We start from the raw sequence: 22453 nt of genomic DNA, 5'->3' as shown, positions 1-22453 counted from the left end.
CAAGTTGTTTTTTAAAATTTATACATTTTTCAAGCCCCCTGGGTAAAACATTTCTCCCCAATTTCGTGGTATCCAATTGGTAGTTACAGTCTTGTCTCATCGCTGCAACTCCCGCACGGACTCGGGAGAGATGAAGGTCAAGAGCCGTGCTTCCTCCGAAACACAACCCAACCAAGCCGCACTGCTTCTTGACACAATGCCCACTTAACATGGAAGCCAGCTGCACCAATGTGTCGGAGGAAACACCGTACACCTGGCGACTGTGTCAGCGTGCACTGCGCCCGGCTTGACACAGGAGTCACTAGTGAGCAATGGGAAAAGGACATCCCTGCCGGCCAAACCCTCCCCTAACCCAGACGATGCTGGGCCAATTGTGCGCCGCCCTGTGGGTGTCCCGGTCGCGGCCGGCTACGAGACAGAGCCTGGACTCGAACCCAGAGTCTCTAGTGGCACAGCTAGCACTGTGATGCAGTGCCTTAGACCACTGCGTCACTCGGGAGGCCTTGTTGACAAAGTTTGATGACAAAATGTGCCCATGAAGGACTGCCGCGCCTCCTTCCTGTTCAAGTGAGCCCAGCACAACAAGGTGGGTCCAAAAATGTTTTTTATGCTGCTGCATAAATGATGTCATATGCCTAGGAGATATGTCCGCTCGTCGTCCCCTTATGTCATAGTTTGCACATCTCAATTGTCAGTAGAAACCACATTTGTTTCAGCAAGTTAGCCATATCAGCTATGTTTTTTTAAAGGCAGTAAATGAGGCTGAATTAACTGTTTCTCTACCAGACAAGGTTCTGTTGATAGCCAGGTGTAGCAGTGGTAAAGTGTTGGGACTGTTGTTGGGACTCTGCTGTTGGGACAGCTTTATGTAGCCTCTTAACAGTTTGTGGGCACTATTTGTCACCGTTATAGTCCAATTAATGTATTGTTTAGTATTATGTTGTGTAGTGGCTTGCTGGCATGGATCAAAAAATTGGGGGGAGTTTGCCCCACCGCAGAACGGCTGACAGGCATATTCACAGTAATGTTCAACCTCTCCTTGTCCCAGTCTGTAATCCCCACATGTTTTAAGATGACCACAATCATTCCTGTTCCTAAGAACTTCAAGGTTTCTTGCCACAATGACTACCGCCCTGTAGCATTCACTTCTGTAATCATGAAGTGCTTTGAGAGGCTGGTTATGGCACACATGAACTCCACCATCCCAGCCACCCTAGACCCACTCTAATTTGCAGACTTCCCCAGCAGATCCATAGACGATGCAATCTCAATTGTTCTCCACACTGCCCTTGCACACCTAGATAGGAGGAATGCCTATTGTGAGAATGCTGTTTATTGACTACAGCTCAGTATTCAACACCATTATCCCCTCCAAGCTCGTCACCAAGTTTAGGACTGGTTCCTGACAGGTCAACCCCAGGTGGTGAGGGTAGGCAACATCACCTCCAGCACGCTGACGCTTAACACAGGTGCCACACAGGGGTGTGTGCTTAGTCCCCTCATGTACTCCCTATTCATCCACGACTGTGTGGCCATGTACGACTCCAACACCATTATCAAGCTCGCAGTGGAGCAGGTAGACAGCTTCAAGTTCCTCTGTGTCCAAATCACAAAAGACTTCAAATTGTCCAAACACACGTGTAAAGTCGTGAAGAAGGTGCAACAGTGCCTCTTCCCCCTATGTAGGTTGAAAAGGTATAGCATGGACCCTCAAATCCTGAAAAGGTTCTACAGCTGTACCATTGAGAGCATATTGACTGGCTGCATTACTGCTTGGTATGGCAATAGCACCGCCTTCGATCGCATTGCGCTACAGAGGGTTGTGCGGACAGCCCAGTACATCACTGGGGCCGAGCTCCCTGCCATCCAAGACCTCTATATCAGGCGGTATGAAAAGAAGGCCTGGAAAATCGCCCCCCAACCACCCAAGCCATAGACAATTTTCTCTGCTACCACACAACAAAAGGTACCAGTGCATCAAGTCTGACACCAAGAGGCTCTTGAACAGCTTCCACCCCCAAGCAATGCGGTTGATAAAGAGCTACACGGACTGTGTTTACCTTGTATCCTTATTGACATTTTATTTCAATGTTTGCACTGTCTATGCACACTCACAGGGCCCTAGACACACATATACTCACTCCATTTGCTTATTCACACATAATATGCACATACATTTATACTGACTCTACACACCCACTCACATGCAAGCTGCTGCTACTCTGTTTATCTTATATCCAGTTGCCTAGTCCCCTTACCTCTATACATATCTACATCCATCACTCCAGTATCCCTGTACATGGCAATATGGTATTGGAACTGACTTTAAAAAAAAAAAAATCCTATATATAGTATTCTTACTTATGTAATTGTGTATTTCATATTTCATGTTCTTATTTCTCGTGTTTTTATTCTTCTAGTAATACACTGCTATTGCATTGTTGGGTTTTGAGTTTGCAAGAAAGGCATTTCACTGTGCATGTGACATTTAAATTTGAAACTTGGATTGTGTACTAAGATTATGTCTATATCTGCAATTTCCCTGTAGGTGGCAGTGTTGACCTTATGATGACGCGAAGTCAAATGGTGTCTATGTCCATAAGGGGTGCTGTTTGACTTTACCGGCAAAAAAAATAAGCTTGTGAAAAAAAACATTTTAAACATTTCAATTTCCTGATTGAACAACTTAGAACCACACCTCAAAAAACCGAGAATCAGCATAAGTGTGGTTGGTGCTAAACGTTGGTGTTTGAAAGGGCATTCAGCGAATACTTTAGCTACTGGATATCGACATTGTTTGGTTACATTTAAGAACGGAGGTAAGTCAACGCCGCTATTGAGACTTTTTTCTTCATGTAGGCTAGCCTACTAGCTAATTCTGGAAATGAAAGGGGGTACGTGGTCATTGTTACAATGTTTCTCTTACTGAGAAGGCTTAGAGTTGGCCAAACCCAGAGACAATGGCGTTACGTTGCCTAGAATCTAAATATCCTTGTACTTTCAACATTGATTCATTTGAACGTTTTATGCTTTTAAAGTAAACGACCAGATTCGGTCAAACTCGAAGTCATTACTATTTGGTTAAATAATGCTTAGCCCATCGAGCTACATAAAGGTTGGCTATGTAGTGTATTTTGTGGCTATTCCCTTGGAAATGGCTTGGCCGGAGTGTGATCTGTCAGGTGTAAATCAAACACTTGTTCGAGTAGTTCTAGCCCAAGATTAGCGGACTAAACTCCGTGTTGAAGTCCAGACACTTCATAAACCGGAGTTTAGTCCGCTAGCCCAAGTGTCTACCGTTACTCCTTAAGGTCGAAAGGATATGAATTTATTTTGAGCTAGACCGGCTCTAGCAGCGAAACTCCATCTAAAGTGAATCTATTTTAAACTGTGATACGGTTCTAGAAACATGAAGCCCTTTATTTTCACATAACGTCAAGATAATTTCACAAATGCAACATAGTGTTTTTAACCGGCTTTAATACAGTTTCAACAGGCAGTTTTTGTCAAGAGTTACACCAGCGTTTCGCAAACTCTGTGCTCGTTTTGGTTTTTGCTGTAACACTACACAGCTGACTCAAAAGCGTGTTGATATTTGAATCAGCTGTATAGTCCTAGGGCAAAAACCAAAACGTGCACTATGGGGGCCCCACAGGGACCAAGTTTGGGGAAAAACCCGGCGTTACAAACAGGGGTTCAGAGCATGCTAGATAGTTAGCACAGGTGGTTCCTCTATCTGTCTTCTGTAAACACGCGCATGGGCAAACCCTGTAAAGTGTTCTCAATTGAACATGTCGTTTTTAAAGTTTTTTTTTTTTTTTTACAAATGATTTATAGCCGATATGAAAGTTGAAGTCATTATCCTTCTAAAATAGTAACGCAAGGGATGCGTGATACTGTTCATACCCAGCGTCAGGACTCTTAACAAAACTCCCCCATACAGAAGATGTCTTCATCAGTTTTCATTGAAATGTTATGTTGTGTATTGTTTTAACTTACACTGAACAAAAATATAAACGCAACATGCAACAATTTCAAAGATTTGACTGAGTTACAGTTCATATAAGGATTTCGGTCACTTGAAATAAACTCATTAGGCCCAAATCTATGGATTTCACATGACTGGGAATGCAGTTCGGTGTCTGTCGGTTACAGATGCCAAAAGGAAAAAAAAGTAGGCGAGTAGAACCAGTCAGTATCGGGTGAAACCACCTCATGCGGCACCACATATCTCCTTCGCATAGACTTGATCAGGCTCTTGATTGCGGCCTGTGGAAGGTTGTCCCACTCATCTACAAACATGCTTAATGGGTGATATGTCTGGTGTGTATGCAGGCCACTGGGACTTTTTCAGCTTCCAGGAGTTGTGTACAGATGCTTGCAACATGGGGCTGTGCATTATCATGCTGAAACATGAGGGGATGGTGGCGGATGAAAGGCACGACAATGGGCCTCAGGATCTCGCCGTGGTATCGCTGTGCATTCAAATTGCCATCAATAAAATGCCATTGTGTTCGTTTTCCGTATCTTATGCCTGCACATACCATAACCCCACCGCCACCTGGGGCACACTGTTCACAACGTTGATATCAGCGAACCGCTCTGGTGAACATTCCTGCAGTCAGCATGCCAATTGCATGCTCCCTCAACATCTGTGCCGTTGTGTGACAAAACTGCACATTTTAGAGTGGCCTTTTATTGTCCCCTGCACAAGGTGCACCTGTGTAATGATCATGCTGTTTAATCAGCTTCTTGATATGCCACACCTTTTAGGTGGATTGACTATCTTGGCATAGGATAAATGCTCACAAACAGGGATGTGCACAACATTTTAGAGAAATACAATTTTTTTGCGTATGGTACATTTCGGAGTTCTTTTATTTCCGTTCAAGAAACATGGGCCAAACACTTTACATGTGCTTATTTTTTAAGTGTACATTTTTTTTTTTACATTAAAGTAGTCACAATGTTCCCTCAAGACACTGAGTATTCATTTCCTCTAAGAGATGAGAGAGCTAGACAAATTACATAGCCTGTTTATGACAAGATTTCTTATTTTTTGTCAGTTCCAAATTAGAGGTCTAAAACATTCAGGGAAGTCAGGCTGGCGACAGTGGCTCAGTCAGTTGACTGCATTGGGTAAAGTAAGCCATTGTGGTCTATTTTCAGGAGGGCATAGTTTTGGGATGAGACTGTAAATGGTCTCATATACTCCCTCACTGTTGCTTCTCCTCTATGGGAAAGCCCATTGGTCAGGGATGGGTTTGGCTCTTCTTCAATACTGTGTGCTCCAACCTCACTGTTGAGGTCTTCAGCTGGATAATATTGTAGCCAACCCTGGTCTCTGGCATGAAAACAAAACCCCATACACCACTGCCCGGCCCGCTCATTACCTATATTGGCAGATTGATAAGGGTGGCATTTTCTGCGCTAAACTGACCAAGGCGCACCACCACCAACAACAACACATGCAACTTCACATAATTCTGCCCTGAAACAGTGGCAATTTCCCTCAACCAGTAGCATAAGAGCTTTTTAGGTGAGCGTTGATGCCGCCATGTGATAAGCAGTGCCCACTTTGTCAAAGGCAAGGGCACAAAATATTTTGCTTGTCCATTCCCAGCGTGCCTCTTCAGGGTGCTGTTTTAGAGACTCATCCCTGTGGCGTTCCACCAATGTCCCATCAAAAAAATGTATTTGTCATAAATCATGTAGCAGAATTAGGATATGTCATAAATCTAAATATATCTGTGCTGTATAGAAACCCTGTATTCAGTACTTGAATAGCTAAATTGATTAGTCACAGGAATCAGGACTAATAAAGCCAATGCAACGGCCTGTTTCACAAATGGTGGACCTACCACATGGATGGGCATTCATAAAATTCCATTGCCAGCGACATGGTAGGCTACACCCCAGTAAGCACTAGCCGACATATTTTGGATGGCTATTCTCGGTTCTGTCCAGACCGGAAGTCTTTTTGTGTATTACAAATGTTAGGCTTACCACAGATGGGCATTCATAACATTTCAGGCAACACCCCCCGTGCTTCAAATACTCACAAGTCTGGGCCGTGCGTTCTCATGGCCTCACAGCCGCCATCCCATTTCTGACACCAGTGTAGCAACGCCTGCGCAAGGAAGCCAACCTGGGTTGCTGGAGTGAAAGGTAAACACCCTACGCATCGTGCCAATATGAGAAACCCATCCCATCCTGTAAAATCTCGCTGTTTGACTATTTCTCAGATCTCTAGTTTACCTTAGGGTTGGGTGGTAAATTAGATTAATTTGATTTCTGCAGTGGCGTGAGCATTGTAGGCCAAGGGTTAAACAAAAAAATAAATTAATAATAATTGAATTGAGGCAGCAGGGACTTTGATACAGGAGGGGGTTGAATATCAAATTTTATCGGTCACATACACATATTTAGCACATGTTATCGCGGGTGTAGCGAAATGCTTGTGTTCCTAGCTTCAACAGTGAAGTTATCTAACTATATCACAAATTTGAACAATTTTTTTGGGTTGCTACATGATTCCATAAATGTTATTTCATAGTTTTAAAGAAAAAACCTTGAGTGGGTGTGTCCAAACTTTTGACTGGTACTGTATGTGTGCAGGGCCAGGGGAATTCTATCTTTTAGTTTGTTAGTGTTTTCAGTTCATGTCTGAGGTGGTTAGAACAGCCACTCAGCAGCTGAGCCTGGCATATGGTGACTGTACTTTACCCCCTGCTAGTGTGGAACTCTGTGGAGTAACCTATGACCTGTGACACGCAGGGGGGGGTTGATAATTCCGATAAAGATAGCAGGAAATGTCAAACTAGCTGTATTGAGTCATGGAAGTGTCGAATCCCATTGTGACATTAACTGCGTCCTTTCCTGTACGTTTGACTTTGTACTTGTTGCAGATAGGAGCAACTTTAATCTTTATTCATTCCTTTCTTTAAAAGGACACCCCAGTGTACACTGCCACATTAGTGACCTAAGGAGTGGGGGTAAAGGGAAGTTCCTATACTGTAAGCAATAGGTGTATGTATACATTGACCATACTTAATCTTTCATGAGAAGAGTCACTTTGGAGACATATTTCATTAAGCCTACCAGTAAGTCATTCTGGGAGGACAGGCCTTTATGTATACTCCTGTTATGGGCTAATGGTTCTCTTCCCCATTTTAATTTGGGATTGATGCGTAGTTGCGCACAACAGATGATGTGGAAAATGGACACTAGACCTCTTTCAGACCTGAATAACTTGATTTTGAAGAGACCTATCTTCACCAACTATATCGATGTAGCTGCTACCTGCTTTTCATCTAGTGCCAGGCAGGAATCACTACACTGATGCTTTTCTCGATTTAAAGCAACTGTTCTAAAGACCTCAGTTCAAATACAATTCTAAACACCTGAACCAGTCATCAGATCGTGGATGGCAGTGCATTGGATTCCGTGAAAGATCCATGTTGTCCTCAAGCTGTTGCTTGAAAACTGATGTCTGCAATTTTTAAATGTGCCATTAACCAGTTGTAAAGTATATATATTTTTTTAACCAGATCCCATGAAAAGGCCTCATTGTAATTCCTCCGTTAGAGACCACTCCCCTCCTTTTTCCTCTCGCCTTTTGACAGTGAGCCACTGACCCACATCCAAGATTTCACCCAGTTGGTAGGTAGGTAGCTTGCAGGTCTCTATTGCATTTGCAAACGCTTATAGGATAGGTGGTGTAACTATTGAGCATGTCATTGAATAACTGTGACCATTGAGGGGGGCATTCTGCAGTTGCTACATACATTTTTGGATATGTACCCATTTGATTCTTGAGGAATATAACTTCTAAATATCTCATGAGCTTAGTTCAACTATTGTACCGCATTAGAACCCAACATTTAAGCTTGTTTTACTAAAATGCTGTATTGCATTTTTTTTTTTTTTTTTACAGCTAAAACTATAATGTTGATGTCATGGATGCTCCGCGTATGAATTTGAGTGGTTACACTTCTTCAGCCCCATCCCTCCGCCTTTTACAGAAACCGTGGCGGTGAAACGCTTCGTTTGTTGTTTCGACTGCAGATTGCCTCGTTAAAACATCCAACATACCCAAAAGGGTATCAGAACATCTTAATCTCAACATTGTTGTTGCTGAAAGATCTCATTGAATGATTTTGAGATGCGAGGATCACAACCAGTGTACGAATCCTAAGGTTCCAATTGTATCTTTTCCAGCTCACATATAATGCTGTTAGATCTGGCTCTATTAATTGGTCATCACGCTAGGTTACTCCCTACTCGTCTAGGCCAGAGGCGTTGTCTTTAATGTCTATAGTGTGACCTGGCACCTTATCCTTTTTGAGGGAACAGAGCTTGGCATTATGAGCCCATGTCAACAGGGAGACTTCTGTGGAAAGTTGTTTTTTTTGTGTGTGTTTTTTTTGTTGCCTTTGGTGTGTTGTATGAGCATCTGTGAGCTTGTCTTTAGTCCGGGTCGAATGTCATTTTCATCAATATCTCTGCTCACATTACCTCTTGTCTGTGTTGCTTCTCAATTCATAAATCCCAGTAAGTTGTAGCCATTATCTCTTTCAAATACAAGCTCTATGATCGTAGCCGTTGATGTTTTTATATACACATGCTGTTCATTCTGTCTATTTGGAAAAGAGAGCTGCGATGAAATGTGTTTTGCCACACACCTTACAGAGATGTCTGTTAGCATGTCTATGGAATTTTTTAGCCACGTCAGTGTTTGGTGAGTTAGCAGGAAGTATCGTCACTGTCAGCCTACCCACGGGGATATGAAATGAACAAACCCACGTTGAGACAATAAGTCTTGCTAGCTGCTTTAGACTGGTCAAGTTGATGCCTTGTATTAAAACACTTTTTTTTTTTTTGAAGATATATTTTAATAAGCCCCCCCCCCAAGACAAAAAAGCTGGGCTAGGTGACATACTCGGCAATTGGACTCATGCATCACATGCTGTCTGCTACTGTAGCTACATTGTGGTGTTTGCTGTGTCATTTTAATAAGGTTAGTCTCACATTGACAAAGAAGCAATCTTCTTGTTTTGGCTTTTCTGCCCGTTCAGCACAGATAACAGGGAAGCCTCAACACTTCTGAGTTCTCACTCTGTCGATGCAAAGATACACATGCATCCATAGAAGGTTGCTGGATGGTTTTGGCACAAAGACGTGATGTTGTCTCAAGGGATCCTGTCAGGGTTGAGGAACTATTAAACTGTCAACCATTTTAGTACCGTCTGAGGAACCACCTTGCCCATTTAATGATGAGACAAAGTTGGGTGAGGGAAAAATCCCTGTTGGGAAACCAGAACTATTCTTCCCTGTTCCCACAGGGTAGCCTGTAGTAGTTGAACAAATAAACAGCTGTGGCCTAAGAAGATATGCAAAATATAGCACCATCTTATCAAGGTCTCTCCAGTAGTAATTCAACAGAACTGGACTGTCACTCTTCTGAAGAGGGTTTGTTTTTGCTCATCGTTCGTTGCTCTTCAGAGGAAACCTCAAATTAGAGAGAGACTGCCCCAGGTCTCTGGAAAGCCGGTTTATTTATACAAGATGATGAGCATGCCGTCAGAGACCAGATGAGCCCAAAGCGAGAGTTTCCGTTAATCCTTACCTCACCAGACAAGTATTTCAACTGCCCCAAGTCTGTCCCTACCCCCACCCTCTGTTCTTCTTTTGGTGCTATGAATCATGGGAAACTTGGTCATGAGGTTACACTCCTCCTAAATAGTGTACCATAGGAGATATTCTGAGCCCCAGTGCTGTCCTATAGACAGTTCACAGTTCTATCCCTCTTTCTGAGTACTGTGTTCTCACCATGCTGTGTGTCCTCACTATAATCCCTTTTTTTAAGTGTACCTGCTCTGGGGTGAAACCGTAAGAGGTCAACGCGGAGAGAAATTAGACCCAGACTTTGCCCGTGCAAGGCTGGCTCGGCCAGTGGCTCAACTCTACAGACGCCTGTGTCCTATTTGACTTGTGCCAGCCTGCCTGCCTTGCCGTCCATCCACACCCTTTATGTCGTCATAAGTCTGTGTACAGACTTCACACTTCATCCCAATAAGCCATGGGGCCTGAGAACCGTCTCTACACCCACTGACCAGCCCGTCTTACAACCCTGATGCCTTTACCGTGCACCAGTCAGACTGGCTTTCTGACTGCCCGGATGACTGTTAAGTAAAAAGCCTATAAGTGAACTATACAGTGAGTGTGTCAGGCTAGTAGCGTACCTGTTAAAACCGCTGTGATGCCCAAATGGCAGCAATGTGCTTGTGCTATCAAGTGACCCACTCTGTGTGGTGCCTTAGGTTTACTCTTACTTAGTTCTGGAAAACAACAGCTTTGTGCTAATTTTTCCAGAACTGTGCTAATTCTAATGTCTTAAGGAGGTTATTGCTACAGTATTTTTGTATCGGGTTTGAGAGAGCATAGGCTTGACCTTGTTCTTGTGAAAAGGTGTGTGAGAGAGACTCTCCACCACACACGCATTCCTAAACAGTTTCCTCACACAGCCTCTGGGCACGATAAAGCGGAGCTGGAGGAGAGCCATGTCATTATGAAAAGTTTAATCAAACGATCAGCAGCGGGCCCAAAGTAAACTAAAGTCCAAGCACAGTAGTGGAAAACAACCTGTAGAAGCAGAGTCCTTGGAGCAGGCGGTAACCATGGCGCCGCTACTCTCCCCTATTTGACCTAGATTTTTTTTTAATGTGTTGATGTAGGCTGTGTGCTGTTTATAAAAAAAAAATTAAAAAGTTTTATTTGTAGTTCTGTTCTAGTCTATTAATGTTCTGTATTATGTTTTGTGTGGACCTTTTAGGAAGAGTAGCTGCTGCTTTCGCAACAGATAATGGGGATCCTAATAAAAATGCCAGAAAGCCGCAGCTCTAATTGCCTTAACGGCTCATCAGTGACCACCTTAAGCATGGCGATAAACCAAAGACGACACTAAGTAGTATAAACCAAACTTTTATGAAGGCAATAATGGTCTTGGCAGAACTTTCTTTCACACTGCAAAAGAGGTCATATAAATGGCTTCGGAGATGGTGCTCCACAGTGTTTATCATTTAGGCTTCCTCATGTGACTTAGCAAGGCTGGAACTGGGACGAGATGGGAACAACCTAGAGGCGAAAGGCGGATGCTTAGGTCCTTACAAGGACAACTGGTCCTTACTGTTTGCAGATGTTTTTTTTTCACCCTTGTTATGTCTTTCTCATGTCTAATGTGCTTGTCACCTTGTTTTGTAAAACTGTATGTTTAGATGTGTTATACATGTTTGTGTGGCCATCCGTCTCTGATCAAACCTTCCGTTATGTCGGAACTTGGAACAGAAGACGGGGGGGGGTCTGTGGTCAGACCACAAACCCTTGAGTCTTAGAACTGGGGGACGGGGCAATGTGAGTCAATGTGTCGTCATCGGCACTCATGAAGCAGACTTACTCACAAAGAATTGCATCATTTTAAAATGGTTTAAACACTGTTCTAGACCAGATGCTGGTTTGGGTCGAATGCAGTAAGAAGTACGCTGCCTACACCTGCATTGCTTGCTGTTTGGGGTTTTAGGCTGGGTTTCTGTACAGCACTTTGTGACATCAGCTGATGTAAGAAGGGCTTTATAAAGACATTTGATTTGCTACCACCTTAGGAGGTTAGGCTTGCAGTGATATGTTGGCTAAAAATAAAATTAACTAGTAGGACCATGTTCACATTACATTGGCTATTATTCTTTTAATAAACTCATGTCTCAACAGATTAAACCCTGCGGACTTTAATCTGACTGGATACCCGAAGAAGGATCAAGACGCCGGGAGGCTTGAGCGAATCAGGACCTGACCTTTTGAGGGCGGTGGGTTTGGGGATTGACCAACTTTGGCTATCTGATGCAAGGGATCTGGATGCATCAGGACTATCCCAAGAGTGAGGGTCACAGAGGCTACCTGTCTTCACCAGCCTGCAGGGCGGCGACAGAGAGCAGGGCGCTGCACCGACAGAACCGGCGGAGCCCAGGAATGAGCGAGTTCTGGCACAAGATGGGCTGCTGCGTGGTGGCCAAACCCCCACCGGTGAGTCTGGGCCAGCTGCCCTTTTATTTACTCATGTAGAGGTATAAAATGCCCACTACTCTAACGTTCTTTGTCAGGTTTCACAAAATTCCTCATCTAATAGATGTATTTGACTATGAAGTTTACTCCCCAAGCTTGCGCTATATTAGATCCTGGCCAATTCTATTCAACCCTCTCTTGCCAAGTTCCACAGAGGTTGTTAGAGGTCCCTGGCTAATCTTGTAGCCAAAGGCAAGGTTTGGGCATCCCAGGCAGCCAAGCATGCTTACTCTGACCACACACAAGAACTTAGTGTTTTTGGCTGTTGCATTCAACACAAAGTTATCAGATTTGTATTGGTATGTACAGAGGCCCAATCAAGGGAGTCCTAAATGCATGCTTAGAACAGCCAAAAGTGAAACACTCCCCAACGATCTATCTACCCATTATTTATTTTTTACGCCAAGATGTTATGGGGGACCCTTTTTTTAAATGCATCAAAGTTCAATAAATCTGTTGGCAAAGGCCGACGTATTTATGGTGTTTTTCAGACTCCATCTGCATTCACTTACAGGCTGATATCTTTAAACGGGGGTTTTATAGCTTGCCGTTTAGAGGCATCCACATCATGAGCGATATCTTGAGTGCCATCTTTTGATTTGTTATTTCACGTGTACTATACTTAGGGTGAATGCCAGTCATTAATATTCACTGACCATGTGACCCACATTTATAACTTTGACCGTGCATATTTGTATCCATCAGTAATGTAGGCATCACAATATTGGGACGGACTGTATTGAAAACATGTCCTTACTATCTTTACATTCTAGTCTGTTGATTTAATGACGCTAACGATTGAATCGATCTGTCCAGGGAACTATAATGACTGGACCTAGAGTAGCTTAGCGTCATCAGGTGTTTCAAAGCATTTCATGGAATCCTGGCCAGCATTACAGGGGTGAATAGAGGTCCTTTTTGATGACCGAACATATCAGTGTGTCGCCGGAGAGTGGAAGAACTTCCCTTTAGCGCTCCAGAAGCGACCGCTGACCCTTGACCTCAGGGCGGCACCCTTTCCTGGCCCGGGTTTTGCAGGGAGAGTTGCGTAACGGCGGGTTGTGTTCATCCGTTCCCACTCGTCAACAATGAACCCGGGGGCCCAGGAGAGAGGAAGGGGACTGGGCCCAGGAGAGAGGAAGGGGACTGGGCCCAGGAGAGAGGAAGGGGACTGGGGCACTGTCCCGTGGGATGGCTTTTTCCCTTCCTCTTTTCTTATTTATTTTTAGGGCCTGTGTTTGTTCTATTGTTGAGGGAGGACTGTACAGTTATGCCACTTTATATGAATACATGCAGGGGTTTACATGGTGGAACTGTTTAGAGAGGAAAGGGGCTTGTGTGGCATGTCTTTTTTTAAATTTTATATTACTGCATTGACTCTTCTTACTGATGCTCTCATGAGATGTTGGTAGTTTGGGTCTGCCTAACTTCCTGTATGTCAGTCATGTAATTGCTACCCACTTTTCTAAGCACAGGCTATGCCAAAGGGTTTCTGACACAAATGGTTGCTATTACACATACTGAAGGTCTCTCCTAAAATAAGTTGCTAAGCGACGGTTTCTCTTTTGCAACACACGCAGCTGACCAATTAGCTAGACCTTCCATCAATCAGCCACTGGATAGCCTACCTCCCGTTATGCAACGTTGTAGTGTGGATTTATTTCTGAGTTTGGTATGACTCATGGCTGCCACTTGAGTGGATGCCAACCAGCTGTGCATTTGGTTAGGTTTGGTATGCCTTTTTAATGTTTTCAAGGGCTGTTTGGACTAAAGTACCAAACGGCAAAGTGTTTTAAGTTTTAATCGATTGCCGTTATTGATACTCGGAAGTTGGTCTACACAGAGGCTCCTACTTGATCGTCGAAGAATGTCAATCGAGCCAAGAAAAGTATAGGGGTTACCTTATTTGGTCGCATGTGTTGTTTGAGTTCAATTCCTGGCATCTTACGTTGCTAGGTGTTCACTGATTCAATATGCCTGCTGAAATGGTTGTGAGGTTGTCTTTCTGAGTCTGTGGGAATGACTGCTTTCCTCTGTCATGCTAATGTAGCAACAAGAATTGTCGGTAAGATGCCTGATTCGTTGGGTATGTAGGCATGCTCCAACAGATCCTCCGAAGTCAAGATGATGTCAAGAAGAAAAGACACACACAGTGGTCTACCTTGTTTTTGTTACATGACTAGCTCATATGACACAGGGTTCAACGTTTGGTCAGCAGCACATTTGTAAACATCGGTCAAGGTTGCTTATGTAACACTTAAAATGGCTAAAGGTCTATATCCTGGTCAAATCAAATGTATTTATATAGCCCTTTGTACATCAGCTGATATCGCAATGTGCTGTACAGAAACCCAGCCTAAAACCCCAAACAGCAAGCAATGCAGGTGTAGAAGCACGGTGGCTAGGAAAAACTCCCTAGAAAGGCCAAAACCTAGGAAGAAACCTAGAGAGGAACCAGGCTATGTGGTGGCCAGTCCTCTTCTGGCTGTGCCGGGTGGAGATTATAACAGAACATGGCCAACATGTTCAAATGTTCATAAATGACCATCATGGTCAAATAATAATAATCACAGTAGTTGTCGAGGGTGTAGCAAGTCAGCACCTCAGGAGTAAATGTCAGTTGGCTTTTCATAGCTGATCATTAAGAGTATCTCTACCACTCCTGCTATCTAGAGAGTTGAAAACAGCAGGTCTGGGACAGGTAGCACGTCCGGTGAACATGTCAGGATTCCATAGCCGCAGGCAGAACAGTTGAACCTGGAGCAGCAGCATGGCCAGGTGGACTGGGGACAGCAAGGAGTCATCATGCCAGGTAGTCCTGAGGCATGGTCCTAGGGCTCAGGTCCTCCAAGAGAGAAAGAATTAGAGAGAGCATACTTAAATTCACACAGGACACCGGATAAGACAGGAGAAGTACTCCAGATATAACAAACTGACCCTAGCCCCCCAACACATAAACTACTGCAGTATTTATGCTGGAGGCTGAGACAGGAGGGGTCAGGAGACACTGTGGCCCCATCCGATGATACCCCCGGATAGGGCCAAACAGGAAGGATATAACCCCACCCACTTTGCCAAAGCACAGCCCCCACACCACTAGAGGGATATCTTCAACCACCAACTTACCATCCTGAGACAAGGCCGAGTATAGCCCACAAAGATCTCCGCCACGGCACAACCCAAGGGGGGACGCAAACCCAGACAGGAATATCACATCAGTGACTCAACCCACTCAAGTGACGCACCCCTCCTAGGGATGGTATGAAAGAGCCCTAGTAAGCCAGTGACTCAGCCCCTGTAATAGGGTTAGAGGCAGAGAATCCCAGTGGAAAGAGGGGAACCGGCCAGGCAGAGACAGCAAGGGCGGTTCGTTGCTCCAGAGCCTTTCCGTTCACCTTCACACTCCTGGGCCAGACTACACTCAATCATATGAAGAGATGAGTCTTCAGTAAAGACTTAAAGGTTGAGACCGAGTCTGCATCTCTCACATGGGTAGGCAGATCATTCCATAAAAATGGAGCTCTATAGGAGAAAGCCCTGCCTCCAGCTGTTTGCTTAGAAATTCTAGGGACAATTAGGAGGCCTGCGTCTTGTGACCGTAGCGTATGTGTAGGTATGTACGGCAGGACCAAATCAGAGAGATGGGTAGGAGCAAGCCCATGTAATGCTTTGTAGGTTAGCAGTAAAACCTTAATCAGCCCTTGCCTTAACAGGAAGCCAGTCTAGGGAGGCTAGCACTGGAGTAATATGATTTAAAAAATGTGGTTCTAGTCAGGATTCTAGCAGCTGTATTTAGCACTAACTGAAGTTTATTTAGTGCTTTATCCGGGTAGCTGGAAAGTAGAGCAGTGCAGCAGTCTAACCTAGAAGTTTTTTAAAAAATTCTGCATTTTTGGACAAAGTTTCTGATTTTTGCAATGTTACGTAGATGGAAAAAAGCTGTCCTTGAAACAGTCTTGATATGTTCGTCAAAAGAGAGATCAGGGTCCAGAGTAACGCCGAGGTCCTTCAGTTTTATTTGAGACGACTGTAATAACCATTAAGATGAATTGTCAGATTCAACAGAAGATCTCTTTGTTTCTTGGGACCTAGAACAAGCATCTCTGTTTTGCCCGAGTTTAAAATTAGAACATTTGCAGCCATCCACTTCCTTATGTCTGAAACACAGGCTTCTAGTGAGGGCAATTTTGGGGCTTCACCATGTTTCATTGAAATGGTCAATGGCTATGGCATCTGCTAGCCTGCATCAGGAGATGTCCACTATATTGTTAGTTTATCAATTAAAAAGCCTTCGTTTTTTTTATGGCTTATGCATAGCAAGAACAATATATTTAATATTCTAAGCAATCACATAAAAAAAAAAATTAAAAAAAAATGTAAAAATCCACTACTTGACTACTTCTGCAAGTTTTTTGCATAGAGGCTTTTTTGACATTGTTTACTATCCGGCATCAACTTCTGTTTGTTCTATAGTATTTCATCCCATGAACAATAGACCACCTCATGGTTTACACCTATAACCAAATAAGTGTTCCTATCCTGTGTCTCTAATAAAATAAGCTGCTTATTTGGGGACAAAATGTTGATCATTGTTCGATTAAGTGCATGTTTATGTTGTAATTTTAGAGTATCTTCTGAATTAAAATCTAATTTCGCTTTCATTTTTGGTTGCACAGCCGCTGTGCTATGCAGTTGCCTAGCCATATTTGAATTACTATAGGTCACTGACCTCTGGCGTTTTGCATTTGTTTCAGAAGAAGAAGAGGAGGAAGATTGACTGCAGCATGATCGGAGAGCCCACAAACTTTATGCACCTCACACACATTGGCTCTGGGGAGATGGCGGAAGGTTTGCCGCCGGTATGTATAAAGTTTTGGCTACTTTCATGAAGACCATCCTTTTTACACATTTTGTAATCAGTGTTTTTGAAGAATGATAGGTTTATCTGTCAAGATTACAGACTGACCTAACAATTGCTGTTGGGCTGCTCATAGTGAGTAATATTATTTGGTCTTTGCGTTATAATTTCATTGCATGTCAAATTAATTAAAAAAATATATATTTCAACACTTGGATCAAGTCTGGAAGATATTGCTTAAAACATCTCAGTGCACCATGGTACAAACCAGGGAATTAGTATTGTCCAGAGGTTTTCTTTGGACAAAAATGAATACAAAAACACTGCTTTCATACATGAACTGCTACACTTGTCCCACACCCATTCATTGGCTAATTGGCCCATCTCCAGCCAGCCACCTGCAGCCTCACTTTTGAACAAGGCTCAGCCTGTGCAAGAGGTGGAAGTGGTCCTGTGAAACACAGGCCCTGAAATGGACCCCCTCCCTACCACTTCATGCCCATGATGTTCCCTACACCCTATTACTCAGTCCCTCTTCCCTCCCTGGGAGTGATTCCAGAGGGCACACAGAGAAGGGACAGTGACAGGGGACACAGCTGGAAGGCCTTGGCTGCTAAATGAAAGGCCCCCTCTGTGTCCTGCAACGCTGGTTGAAGATTCCCCCAATCATCTAGCACAGCAACCTAAAACAAAAGCTCCTTTCTGTGCCTGTTAAAGGGGAACTCAGACATCCCACTGAAAACCAAGTCAACTCACCAGTGATCAAGTCTTGTATACTTAGCATTGACAACCTTAATGAGCTTTAATGCCGAATGAGAGGCACATACGTTTTGTGTTTCCACTAAGCCGTTGACTCCATTGCGAACCATGACTAACCCTTATAATGATGCAAAGCCCATTAATGGGCTGGAACAGTGTAAATAGGTGTGGTAGACAAACACTGCTGCCTTTTTTGTTGAAGCAGAATTATTACATAACACCATTACGAAACGTCTGTCTGTGTAATCTTGACACTGTCTCCTTCAGCGCTGTCAGTATTCCGACTACAGGTTATTTTTTAGTTTTCATGCACGGTGTTCTAATGTTGCAAAGTTAGTTAGCATTTTCACATAAACTAGAGGTGGGTATCCATTAACCGCTCGGGATTGTAGGACTACAGTGTGTTTCCATTCGGCATATGAAATATCAACATATCACACCATTTGTGAGTGAGCGAAGGGCACTTACTTAGCAACCACAGTTTTCGTTGTGTAATCCAGCTGCAGGTGGAATGACTCAAGGTTAATAACACCGACTGTTGCATAATACCAGAAAACAGGTCATATTGTCAATGTCCTCTGTTCTTGCTGGTTGACGCTCCACTGAATTTGACATGACTCTACCAGGGAGTGATGTTCGTATGACTGCCATGTTGCTCTTGTCCCTCATGCAGTCAGGGTCAGTCCAGGAACAGATGAGGTCCAAAGGACCCAGCACCAATGGCAGAAGCAGCCTCTTATAGCCAGTAAGTACCGTCTATATACTCCAGTGCGCACACATACTCACTCTTTAGATCATACTGTTTTAGGGGTTAAATAAATATGTCCAGCTGAAAGTGTTCATCTTAATTAGTTTTTTTTAGACTGGGGAATTGTTTGTCAAGCGGTATGAGTGGGATATTAATGGATGGCTCTCCTTATCTTTTGTTCTTCCAAATGACGACGATGAACTACTAGCCTAAGTTCTTGGAAAACTTTTTTTAAACGCCTTACTGTGGTTTTTTTATTATTTTTTTGTATCTGAAGATATTCTTCAATGTTTAACTTTTTATTCAGAAACGACTGCTCTCCAATGACATGTTTTGTTTGCGGTTTCAGACATATGGACCAATCCAAGGACTCGACGTGAGCTCATTTCCCCCTTCCTCGGACCCAGCCTCAAGCCAACCTTCATGGACCAACTCTGCATATTGCACTTAGGCCCACAATGACCACCGCAAATGGCACACAAAAAAAAAGAAAAAAGATGACTTCATTTCCCAGAATCCCTTTCGTCCCCCATCATCCAGTTTCAAATGGAACATGACTTTTGCCTTGAAGCGGGAAAGTACCCTGGATTCTCACTCAGCACTGGGGACTGGACGGGATTGTGTGTGGGCTTTTAGGAGGTATTTGTTACACTTCAGGCTGCTGGCGGATACAGATTTTCCCATTTGCCTCTGTCTCAAGCAAGGGATTGTCCGAACATTTCATATTTCACCAACAAGACCGTCTCACGTGTGATACTACTCTTTCAATAACGCAAACAAGTTTTCTTTGTTCTTGACACGAAGTGGCGTGCATTTGTGCCCTTTTAAAAGTGTTGTCTGTAATGATTATAATGCCTTTATAAGTAGTAAATGGTGGAAACTGAGCCCATATGTTTCCTATAGTGCCATGACAAGCAGGCACTTTTCATATGTATTGCTAAAGTGCAGTGGTCAAATTGTTATTTAGGTTTTGGAAGCAAAGTTGCTCAATTGACAAGCAGGATGTGGCATCACCCCTGGCTCTACCCGCTACTTGTCTGGAGCAGTTTGAGATCCAGTCTTAGCAGCACTGTAGCCTACTTTGCTAATGTTTTGGCACTTTGCCCGTTTCACGTGGATGATTCTTAGAAGTTTTCTAGTCTTTCCCACACACATTCCAACATTAGTCACTCAGTCTTCCTTACAAACGCACGCCACGTTTTTCATAGACAACCCTCTCATATATACTTCTACCTTAAGTGTTATTGCCAAAGTTATGCCTTTATATATTAGTTTATTTTTTACCATGCCTGCTTTAACACCAGCACATCTGAACACTGGATAGCACTGGCAGGAAGCCAGCGGCGGTTAAAGCGTTGGGGCAAGTAACCGAAAGGTCGCTGGTTCAAATACCCGAGCAGGCGAGGTGAAAAATGTATCGATGTGCCTTGCTCATAGGCACTGTACGATGGCTGACCTTGTAAAACACTGCACCTATCTGGTGTACGTGACACAAAAAAGAAGAAATTCATTACCTTCTGTCATGTCCCATAGACTCCCTTTTTGGGGTTTTAAACAAGTTTGTATGTGGTAGTAGTCTTCTTGCGCAATCCACTTGTAAGCGCTTGAAAGCTGAATGTAGATGCCGTAACTAATCTTAATCGTTTGCCTTTATCTAAAAACTAATCTAGTTGGACTGTTAGTTCAGCAGGTTTATGACGTCAACATCTCAAATGTATCATAAACTATGGCAACTTGGCCTTGGTTCTCCTGTTGCACAGTGTTCCTCTTAGAATTGGCCCCTGCCTGTCTAAGCTGAGACATGCTCATTCACTTTTTAGCTATTCTGAAAGGTGACTTTATGGGCTTTCTGTTTCAATGGCAATCTACAGTTCAGGTTAGAGGAAACGGCAAAGCCTATAATACTACGGTGAGAAAGTGATGGCTGATTTTGCTTTCTGTTATTTTTCAATTTATCAAGTTATTTTGCCTCATTACTGGTAAATAGCCCCGCTGTTGTCATTGTATTCAATATTACATTTAGATGCATGCCTACTACAGTTCAGGTAAACACTTGCCGTATGAGAGTAATTTTTATTGTTTGTTTTACGACTGCCCTCCATATTTTTGTCAGCTGTGGAGCTGGGTTTTTAAGTTTTGTTTTAAGATTTCTCTGACTGAAGAGATTCCAGGATGCAATGTACGTGCTTTCTTTTTCAGTTGCACTGTTTTCCTGGGTCTCCCTCTTTAGTTTGAATTGCACATGTGTTCCACAGTCATCCTATGTGGACGTTGGTGAACAGATGTGTGATAGTAGAGGAAGTATTTCAACTGCTGCAAATCTGTGTGTTTTCTCTGCTTCTGGGCTTTTTCCCTCCTGAAAATACAGTCTATTTTATGTATCCATGTGTGTTTCTTGTGTTTGTTTACTTGAAAGTGCCATTTACTTTGAAGGGGCACATCCTCCAGAGGTTTATTTTAATTATTTTTTACCTTTTTTATTTAACTAGGTAAGTCAGTTAAGAACAAATTCTTATTTATACACAAGTGCATATGAAAAATAAATGTTCCCCAATTCTGAAAGAGGGTAGCCCCAAGTTTGGGAACCCCTGATTTAGGGAATAATATGCGGACAAATTATACCCAGTTTAACAGTTTGGTGATAAATCAGCAATACTTTCAGAGTTCAGGGAAATCAAACATTTCAAGTGTTTAATTAGTCTTCAGACCCAGATTGACAGCAAAAATCTGTAAACTAATCACTGATATTACATTTGCTGCGATGAACACGGCTCAAATTGTAGTTCCCCTGTTTCCAACAGCCAGAGCAAATCACACTGCAACGTTGCAGGAAGAGACTTACTATTATGAGAGGTTTCATCCAGCCTTCGCACATCTCATCCTCCAACATCTTGTGTTTTTATTACAAGCAGCTGTCTGAGACCACAGTAATCTCAACAACAACATAATAATGATTTTAATCTGTGTGAGCAGCCCAGAGTCAAACCATGGAGCAGAGCGCAGGATAACGCATTCATTACCTACTTCACTGGGGAAGGGGGGAAAAGTGCCCATGGAAAAACTGAAAATGTGGTAGGTGTAGTTCAGTGTAAACAATGTGGGAAAAGACTGAAGCTACAGTCTTTAGCACTGACTGTAGCGTAAACTTGACACAGGGCAAGGATGACCCGATAAACTACTGGTTGGCTGTCGTTAGCTATTTGTAATTTATCTCCACAGACTAGAAATATATTTAACTTGATGCTGCCCACTAATTTACTTTCAAGTATCATCACTTACTATTTCCAGTTCGTCTAATAAAGACGGACAAAATAGGGTTAGAAATGTTCGTTAAAGGTTTAATGTTGACAATTCTAAACCTGAGACTAAATTTAAAAAGTAGACCGCATATGTCCCTTTGCTCAGTGTGCTTACTTTCCCCGGAATTACATCATATTTATTTGCTCCTTTTACAGTGGGGCAAAAAAGTATTGTCAGCCACCAATTGTGCAAGTTCTCCTACTTAAAAATATGAGAGGCCTGTAATTTTCATCATAGGTACACTTCAACTATGACAGACAAAATCAGAAAAAAAAATCACGTAACATTTTTTATGAATTTATTTGCAAATTACGGTGGAAAATGGGTATTTTGGTCAATAACAAAAGTTTATCTCAATACTTATATATATATATCCTTTGTTGGCAATGACAGAGGTCAAACGTTTCCTGTAAGTCTTCAAGGTTTTCACACACTGTTGCTGGTATTTTGGCCCATTCCTCCATGCAGATCTCCTCTAGAGCAGTGATGTTTTGGGACTGTTGCTGGGCAACACGGACTTTCAACGCCCTCCAAAGATTTTCTATGGGGTTGAGATCTGGAGGCTGGCTAGGCCACTCCAGGACCTTGAAATGCTTCTTACGAAGCCACTCCTTCATTGCCCGGGCGGTGTGTTTGGGATCATTGTCATGCTGAAAGACCCAGCCACGTTT

The 22453-nt window shown here is 43.1% G+C and overlaps 1 protein-coding gene across 1 annotated transcript; it reads left to right on the top strand.

Moving 5' to 3' along the window:
- Positions 1–2648: 2648 nt before the first annotated feature.
- Positions 2649–20863, top strand: LOC112232384 (CDC42 small effector protein 1). Its single transcript, XM_024399382.2, has 5 exons — positions 2649–2819; positions 11767–12078; positions 16872–16976; positions 18408–18479; positions 18832–20863. Exons 2-4 carry the CDS (start codon positions 11896–11898, stop codon positions 18474–18476), a joined length of 357 nt encoding a protein of 118 aa, XP_024255150.1. The 5' UTR covers positions 2649–2819; positions 11767–11895; the 3' UTR covers positions 18477–18479; positions 18832–20863.
- The last annotated feature ends 1590 nt before the right edge of the window (positions 20864–22453 follow it).

Source organism: Oncorhynchus tshawytscha, linkage group LG13 (genome assembly GCF_018296145.1).
Source record: "Oncorhynchus tshawytscha isolate Ot180627B linkage group LG13, Otsh_v2.0, whole genome shotgun sequence".
In the NCBI taxonomy this organism is placed as follows: Eukaryota; Metazoa; Chordata; class Actinopteri; order Salmoniformes; family Salmonidae; genus Oncorhynchus; species Oncorhynchus tshawytscha.
Note: the sequence above shows the minus strand (reverse complement) of the source record. Positions and strands in the feature narration are given on the sequence as shown.

Excerpts from the sequence above, each read along its gene's own strand:
- LOC112232384 (XM_024399382.2), top strand. The coding sequence starts at position 11,896 with ATGCAAGGGATCTGGATGCATCAGGACTATCCCAAGAGTGAGGGTCAC. Across the intron at positions 12,079-16,871 it reads TGGTGGCCAAACCCCCACCG|AAGAAGAAGAGGAGGAAGAT; the intron begins GTGAGTCTGGGC and ends CATTTGTTTCAG. Across the intron at positions 16,977-18,407 it reads TGGCGGAAGGTTTGCCGCCG|TCAGGGTCAGTCCAGGAACA; the intron begins GTATGTATAAAG and ends TCCCTCATGCAG.